This window comes from Amaranthus tricolor, chromosome 9 (genome assembly GCF_026212465.1).
Source record: "Amaranthus tricolor cultivar Red isolate AtriRed21 chromosome 9, ASM2621246v1, whole genome shotgun sequence".
NCBI lineage: Eukaryota > Viridiplantae > Streptophyta > Magnoliopsida > Caryophyllales > Amaranthaceae > Amaranthus > Amaranthus tricolor.
This window is the reverse complement of record NC_080055.1, coordinates 1488586-1497732: the sequence shown is the minus strand read 5'-3', so window position 1 is coordinate 1497732 and position 9147 is coordinate 1488586. Positions and strand designations below refer to the sequence as shown.

Sequence of the window (9147 nt, the reverse complement as noted above, 5' to 3'; positions counted from 1 at the left end):
ATCACTGTCCCCCAATGCAATGTAATGTAAAAGACTTGCCAATACCTGCTACGCGTGTCTGTGATCCTGCTGCTGCTCGACATCAGACCAAAGACCAATGTGTCATAGTAGGACAATCATAGAAAGTCATCAAACAATCAAACACAAACACAAACACGTACACGTTAGTAACTAACATCAAATATAATAAGGCCAACCTACTAGATAACATTATGTTATACAACAACATAAGATGGTTTCATAAGACACAAGCACAAATAGTAACCATTTATCGTCCACCTATACTTCTTAATCTCAGTAAGTCTTTTCCAGCCCGAACCATGTGTTCTTGAGTGGAATGCAGGTCTTCACATTCCTCCTCTCAAAACATAAACTCTTGTAAAACACGCGTAGTATCAACTAAACCAAGGCATCAACAGACTACCAATACCTGACCGTATAGAGCTTGTCTATCCTAAAGTAAGTGTGATCATAGTCTATCTTTGGGATTGGTAACTCCCTTGAGGTAACTTAACTTAGGCGCACTTCTCACGAGCATAAACTATTCAATCAATGAGTAAATTTTCTATCAATAAGTAAACGTATTATCAATGTGTAAGCTTTCTATCAATGAATAAACTTTCTATCATTAAATAACTTTGATCAATGAATAAACTTTCTATTATTGAATAACTTTCTATCAGTGGGTCTTTTCTCTACTTCATGGCATAGTGACGCGGCCAAGGGCGTTATCGGCCACTCGGTGTCCATGGCAAAGTATGAGCTCACACCCCCTCCAGCTGACCCTCTCGGATCCTACCTTCGGGAAAATGACACACTGGGGTACCAATCCAGTGAAGAGGCCACCATATTGGGGTTTACAAAGCCCGCCTGGTAAAATCTCGGTCAAGAGGCGGTATCGGCCACCCGGCGTCCAATGACAAAAGTATGCTCATACCCACCTTACGGTGATCCTGTCGGATCTCACCTAGGGGACTATTAAATCAACCAGACATAATCCAGTTAAGTCACGCCAGCTTATCATAATCTAATGTTTTATCAAATGGGAATAACTCACGCTTTCTACTATTAATGAGTGCCCTGGGATTGTAGACCCATTGAGCAACTCAAACAAAATACGAAATTGAACTATAAAGGTGTAAAAGGAGCAGCAATCTCGATACATAATTAACCTTTAATAATAATGTTTAATACAAAAATATTGCGGAAGTCTCAAAATGTCGAATTGCTAAAAACTTTAAATCATAAAAACTGAAATTGTTTAAAACATAAGTAAAATATTATATCTGATAGCTTAAAATGAAGAAAATACATCATCATCAAGTCATCAATAAAGATACAAAAAGCACCTAAGCTCTCGAAAAATAGTAATTGTTGTGGTCTTGATTGGAACCTGAACTAAATCCTACAAAATGCTGCCATCCATGATACGGATGACAGCCGATTGAATCGATCAGCGCTTAAAGCCGAGCATAACTTTCTATCCAGCTCAAAATACGGAAATTATACGCTACATTTACAAAATAATAATTTAAGTACGAAATTATAATTAAGTGACACCACCGTATACTTTTACCATATTTTTTTCTGTTCCATACTTTTAAGTCATTAAGTTACCATTCTCGATACTGACAGAAGTACGTTACTGCCACTTATACAATTTAGTAATCTTAACACTTAAGTAAGTTCATTTGGTTTATACTCATAACCGTTCCATGCACCGTAGCATCAACAGTAATCAAGTTAATCACTGATCAACAAGCACATCAATATGACACCTTATATATGTAAGGGTCTGGTTAGGTGAGGACCGTAGTCCTAAACCCTAACTGTGGTGGGATGCGTCAACCCTCCAATACAATTTATGCTCGAGCTCTACAGGATAGGTAGCTAACCCCCTGTCTTACACCACATTTTACGTGCTGGCCAACAAGGGCGCTGGGATTTTACATGCCAGTCCATGGTTCGACATTACCTTACTATCAAGGTCATTCAATCAATATTCATTCACACAAGTACATCACATTTTTATTACTACAATTTGACATTGACTTTGACTTTGATCAACTTAGGTGATAACCTCTTTTATTTATTAAAATTCTTAATCATAACGTAAAATTAACCTTTATATCTTTATACATTCATTATTAAATTTTTACACATGACCTAAACTGTGAATGATTTGTAGATGAAATTAAAAAACAAAAATTTGTGAATGATATTAAAATAGAATTGTTATAACTAGTGTTAAATAAAGAAAAAAAAATAGATAAAGATGAAAAATTATATGAAATAATATCAATGTATTTTAAGTGATGGTTCCACTCTTGTCCTCCGAAGCCTTATGATTGTATGAGGTATGAGTTTTGATGGATTTATAATGTACCAAAACTTTGCTTAAAATTCTTTATTTAAATAATCAATGAGCATCACCTTCAAATTCTCCAAATACAAGCTAGATCTAATTTAAATGGGAATAGTGAGTTTGCCAAGACAATAATACTTTATTAAAAAAATTCTAAATTAAAGATAAATGTTTTGAAAGCATCAAATGAAAAGTATATGTTGGACATTATATTGACTTTAATTGGTTAAGTTGGAGCACCTTTATGTTGTTCTAAGATTAACCATCATATCACTTTCCATTAAGAATAAAGATGTACGTAAACAAAGATAGCATCTTCTTGTTCACACCTTCCTTTTATAAGAAGACAAATTTGAGATAGCATCTCCATCACAAACATAAAGTCTATTTTTTACTTCGGTTTTTAATTGGTGTAAAAAATAAATGATATATATTATTATTTTAAGTGTTTGAGGTTAAACTTGCAACATAAAAACTTAAAATCAAAGCTGCTGATAAAGTTTTTTCTACAAGTGAAATCTTATATTTTAAGAGTCTATCATTCTCAAATGATTTAAATCATATCTTAATGAAATAAATTAATCGAAAATTAAAAAGGTGAAAAAATATAAAAATAAGCATGATGTACAAAACTAAATTTAAGGAGATTATAAGATATAAGAGTAAAAGACATTTAGTAAGAGTACAAGTAAAAAATTGAAAAACAAGCAGTGTAGAAATGTAGAAGTGTTGTACTTTTTTAATTCTACTTATCGACATGCTAACACGCATAGGTAGATACACAAGTAAATGTCTTTCCCAATTTAAAATACTTATCTAGTTCATCTAGACTATAAAGTGTTCTAGTTTGAATTTTAATAGTCTTAAATTTTATATTCTTACGAATATAAATGAATGTATTGCTCTTGGAATCATAAAACTTACACATAAAAATAGTTTCTAAAATCATGCTTGTTGATCTCAGCTCATAAAATCATCTAAATTATTCGAGTTATCTTACTGATTGTTTGACTATGTATCTTGCTGAAGGAAATTTTAGTAACTCTATATTTTTACATAATTTTTCCTCTAATTTGTGAACATAAATCATGTATATAATAAAAAATTTACCACTGGTTTAAATTACTAAAACAAAAAATTAACCAATAATAAAAATCAATCTAAATACTTCATTTGTTTACCTATAATAGAATATCTTTTCATATAATAATAATTTGATCCATTTACAAAATACCACTTCTTTTGATTGAAATTGATTGCTACCTATGTTTAAAGTGACCATACACCACTAATCTCAACTTAGAACCACCATTACCTAGAAAATGTAACTTACCACACCTAATAAAAATTTAATTTACATATTATATCCACCTTTTAATTATTTAAAATTTTAAAAATTTAATACTTCTTAATGTCATACAACAACCATAATTACTTTCTAAAAATTTAGAATAAAAAAAGATATCAAAAGCTTAAAAAATTTTATAGTACTATTAAAAAACTTTAGGTCAATCAATAGATCTCTACACTTTAATTTAAATTTCATCTTTAATCATTAAAAATTAAAAAAATTGAATGGTCCATCCTTTGAGACTTTATGATTGACATGGCCATTGGCATGCCACATATGATATCAGTTGATCTCACATACTCTAACAACATACTGTCACTGAAATCAAGATAGGCCTGGGTGATGTAACGTTGAGTAATCCACTTTCCAAACTAGGTCAAATTTTCACTTACATCCAATAATGGTGAAGCCTCAACAAAACTACAAAAGAGAATAAAAACAAGTAAAATTATTTGATCTGTTTCATTATACTTGTTACCTTTTACTTTTTACGTATTTTAATGTGTTATTTAGTTTATTTATATGTGGAATTGTATAAATTTAAAAATTATAAAAAGTTAATGTTATGAAAGTATGTAATTGGAAAATTCAAATAAGATTTTACTTGACTATATTTTTACTTACACATTAGTCGCAATTTATAAAATAATTTTGAATGATGAATAATGCACATAATGAAAATGTAGCGAGTATTTCAGAACAAAGGAAGTACTACTATGTACTTATATCTGGTTTTATTAATTGACGCAGATATTAACACTTTTTCTTACATGATCTCACTATTGTAGCAGTTAATAAAATAAAATTAGAGAAAATATATTTTTAAAAATTATTCTTACTTGTTTTTTTAAAAATTTTTATTTATAATAAATTTTAGTTATAATTAACTTTTTTTATTCATTATTTATTATGGTCTCTAGATATTTTCAATAACTTTATTAATAAAAGTTATAGAAATATACTCTAATTTATGATTTTTCATAATTTCACTAATTTTATTTTAATATTTTTTATTTTAATACTCCCTCCTATTCTTTTAATTAGTTTTATTTTTATTTGACTTGTTTTTAAGTGGGTCAAATGAGACCATTTAGTGAGGAGAGAGAACGAGTAACGGGCAAATTGTTAAATGGTTCTTCATTAGACTAGTTGTAATAAGGTGATGTAAGTAAGGGTAATAAGGTAAAAACAAAAAATACATACTATAATTATAAATTAAACTAATAGGTTAACTTAAGCCTATTTGAAAATGTAATTAATAAGGAGAATATGAGATAATAATTTTTTTTTATTAATATAAGGAAAAATTACAAAAAAATATCAAATTTATTACACCCTTTGCAATAAAAACTATCTAATATAATGTTTTTTTTTGGCAAAATACTACCTTATATGATATTTTTGTTTGCAAACAACTACCACTTGACGGAATCAGTTGATTGACTGTCAAGTGGGTCTTTGACTTTGCACGTAACACGCACCTGACGGCCTTTGGCTTTGCACGTAACACGCACCTGACGGCCTTTTAGCATTTTAAGACCAAATTCATCATTGATAACATTCAATCAACACTTCAATGCAATATTAATTCATCCAATCTACTAGTAAAGCCTTAAAATGAATAAAGTAAAATCAGATTGATCAACCAATATCTCATCTAATTTATTATCACTATTTTCATGTATTTTATCATTATTTTTTTCCAATCTCTGTAACCCAAGAATGATAGAAGCCAAATTTGAATTTTTATGTTCTTCACAAAAAAAAAAAAAAAAATTTATAAACCCTTTAAACTTTTCAAATTCAAAGTCTGATAAATTCTTACCAAAACTCTTCTATTTCCTTCTAGAAGCAATTCCTGTACATGTACTACTACTCCCCTTTAATAGTGAAGTAGTTTTTAATGTTAATTTTTCATGGGTTGTTTTTATTTCCGCCATTGAATAATCTTCAAGCTCTTCTAGTATTTTCCTAGAAAATATAGTTTGGAGTTTTGATGTTAAAAGAATAGAATATGGAGATCCAGATGATTTACTTACTAATTTTTCAGGTGAATTTGAGTTAATTTTAGGGGTTTTGGTGTGAATTGTTGGTAGAGTGGGAATTTTTGAATGTGATTTTGACATTTCTGAAAGTTTTTTTTGGAGTGCTTTTTCTGGAACATTATGGTTAAACCAGTAAGAATCAAAGAGAGTTAGGACAGTTTCAGCTTCCATTAATAGAACCCAAAGAAGAAAAAGAAAGATGAAAATGGGGTTATAGAGAGAGAGAAGGGAAAGGAAGAATGACTGTCACGTGCAAAGTCAACGCCCCATTTGACGGTCAATTGACAGTTTCCGTCAAGTGGTAGTCTTTTAAAAACAAAAATATCGGTAGATTTTTACAAAAAAAAATATTATATTAAGTAAACTTTTTTGCAAAATATATTATAAATTAAGTAGTTTTTTTTTAACTTTTCTTTAATATAATTCTCATATCTACCTTTAAAAAGTTATATCTTCATTAATTCTCCTACATATTTTAAAGCAACTTTAACAAAGGGCTCGAAAGACTAAACTCCAAAAAAAAAAAAAAAAAATCAATCGAAAGACTATATTTAAAACTAATTTCCCGAATTTTCTTTTCTTTCCCGATTCCCATATAAGAATACGAATACTTCTCTAAAAACCCAACAACCTTTCTCTCTCTAAACTGTCCTTCAACAGGAAAAATGGCAGACCCACATGAACCACTTCTCTCCACCATGGAACAAGAAACAGCTTATGAACCAACTGAGAAAATCGATGTTATTGGAATCAATGAAAACGACGCCGCTTTTGATGATTCCAAAACGCCACCGTTTTCATGGAAGAAACTCTGGTTGTTCACTGGACCAGGGTTTCTGATGAGCATAGCGTTTTTAGACCCAGGTAACTTAGAAGGTGATTTACAGGCTGGAGCAATTGCGGGTTACTCTCTTTTATGGCTATTGTTTTGGGCCACCGCTATGGGCCTTTTAATCCAGCTATTATCGGCCCGTTTAGGTGTTGTTACGGGCCGACACTTGGCTGAGCTTTGTCGTGATGAGTACCCTAAATGGACTAGGTATTTGTTGTGGATTATGGCGGAAATGGCTTTAATTGGGTCGGATATTCAGGAGGTGATTGGTAGTGCTATTGCTTTGAAGATTTTGAGTCATGGGTTTTTACCACTTTGGTCTGGTGTTCTTATTACTGCTTCTGACTGGTAATTTTCGATTTTTTTTAATATTTTTTTAATTTGATTTATTTGATTTCTTCAACTAATTGTTCAATGGGGGAGAAATACTCTGTTTAGCCGTTGATTTTTCATCTTTATTGATTAGATATTTTTGTGGGTTTTGAACTTGGGTAATTGGGTGGAAATTAGTTGTGAATTTGTGATCTTTAACTTTGCTGATAGAGGAATATTGGAATTTGGATTAGTGGGAAAAGCTTCCCACTTGGAATTGGTTGGTCCAATACTCATCGTTACACATGATAGTCAAATTACACAAGGATTATATTACAATTCAATTGACCGGGCGATGGGCCCATAGTGAAGGCACACTCGAGACTATATTCTCTTTTATGGCTTGATAACAGTTAAATTCTTTTCGATTCAAAGTAAGTAAAAGTTTCCTTTTTTTAAGGTTGTTCCATTTTTATTACAAGTAATGAATTTTTACACACTTGGACGGCTTTTTTCTGTGGTGTTCTTATTAATTTGTACACGTGAATATCTTTTTGGGTGGTCCCTTCTTTAATTTCTACGTGTGAAAACATTTTTATTGTGGTGCCTTTTTAATTTGTTAATGTAGATTGTAGACACTGTGATCCTGTTCTTTACTATTATTTGCAAATTCTAAATGTGACATTAGCTCTGAGCCTCTGAATTGGATGGAGTAGTATGTATCTTGTATGAATCTTGTTAATTTTGCAAATTGCAATTCTTGGATGAGTTATAAATAATTTCATTGTTATCATGTGGCATATTGTAGGAAAAAAAATTTTAGTTTTGGGTTAAATTTACTAAATTTAGGAAGTGAGGAAACTGAAAGTAAAAAACTTTTCTTTAATGAGATTTATAAAATTAATATATAAGTGTTGCAGTTTTTCCAAGTTGCATACTTTTTTGCCAATTATTTTATACTCACAACATTTCATTACTCCTAATAGGTGGGTTTTAGAGGTTAGATGTATGTAACTTTATTCTTGTTAGTGTTACAAATAGATTGTACCCGATTATTTATTGGCATAAACATCATTTGCTACTTCAGTTAATTCAAAGTGTACATGATTTATTGATCTACTAGGGCTGTTTTTGCCCAATTTTAAGGTGTTTATCGTGAATGAATCAATATCATTTGATTTACTACTTAATTCCTTGTATGTATTTGCAATTCCCCCACAATGGCCCAAAATGCCTAGTTTCATTTTGCAAATTTCAGGGGTTTAATGAATAACTAGCACTGGATTGAATTAAATCCTAGCTTAAAAAGGACTTTTATGTAGGAAAAGAAAGGCCTTTGCTGTAATTTTCTGTAATTAATGTATAAGGTGACTATATTCCAGCTTTTTTTTTTTTCCCTTTTCTTGCCATTTGATGAAGGAGATGAATTGCTTATTATTTTCCTTAGTGGTAGGTGATAAGGAAATGAAGGAAATATTTGTTTTTGTTGGCTGGATTCCAAAACTAGTGGTGTTCATTCGGGTTAATTTTGGGTCAGGTGTTTCGGGCGGCTTCAAAATCGGTTCTTTTATTTACATTAGCTTTTATATAATTTTTAAGTCGGGTTCGGTTAAAAGGTCGGGTAAATTTCGGGTCTGTTTTGAATACCTCTAGCTGAAACTATGTTAGGTACCATTGTTTGCCTTAGGTTTCGTCATGATCGATTACTGTGATAATTTGTAAATACGAAAACTTGCTAATGGTTTAACGGCTCCATTTTTTGTTTTGCAGTTTCCTATTTCTATTTCTCGAAAACTATGGTGTGAGGAAACTGGAAGCTGTTTTTGCAGTCCTAATTGCAACAATGGCTTTCTCTTTTGCATGGATGTTTGGTGATACAAAGCCTAGCGGTTCAGAGCTCCTTGTAGGCAAGCCGACTTCCCCTATTATCGGCATACTACGTTCCTCGAAAAGTTATTTTCTTCAATTCTTTTACCAAAACGTTTCTCTTTATCCTTACAGGTATTGTGGTTCCAAAACTAAGCTCAAAAACAATTCAACAAGCTGTTGGTGTGGTGGGATGCATAATTATGCCTCATAATGTGTTCTTACATTCCGCCTTGGTACAGTCGAGAGATATTGATCACACCAAACGAGTGCGAGTAAAAGAGGCGCTCAATTATTATACGATTGAGTCCTCTGTTGCTCTCGTCATCTCTTTCATTATCAACCTCTTTGTTACGGCTGTTTTTGCCAAGTCATT

At 31.3% G+C, this 9147-nt stretch overlaps 1 protein-coding gene across 1 annotated transcript in view; it reads left to right on the top strand.

Moving 5' to 3' along the window:
- The first annotated feature begins 6255 nt into the window (after positions 1 to 6255).
- Positions 6256 to 9147, top strand: part of LOC130824025 (metal transporter Nramp3.2-like) — a 5458-nt gene continuing 2566 nt past the window's right edge. Inside the window, exons 1-3 of the mRNA XM_057688890.1 lie at positions 6256 to 6941; positions 8676 to 8812; positions 8907 to 9147. The exon at positions 8907 to 9147 is cut by the window's right edge and continues 412 nt beyond it. Of these exons, the coding sequence (XP_057544873.1) occupies positions 6427 to 6941; positions 8676 to 8812; positions 8907 to 9147 (893 nt within the window). The 5' untranslated portion in view covers positions 6256 to 6426. The remainder of the gene's footprint in view (positions 6942 to 8675; positions 8813 to 8906) is intronic.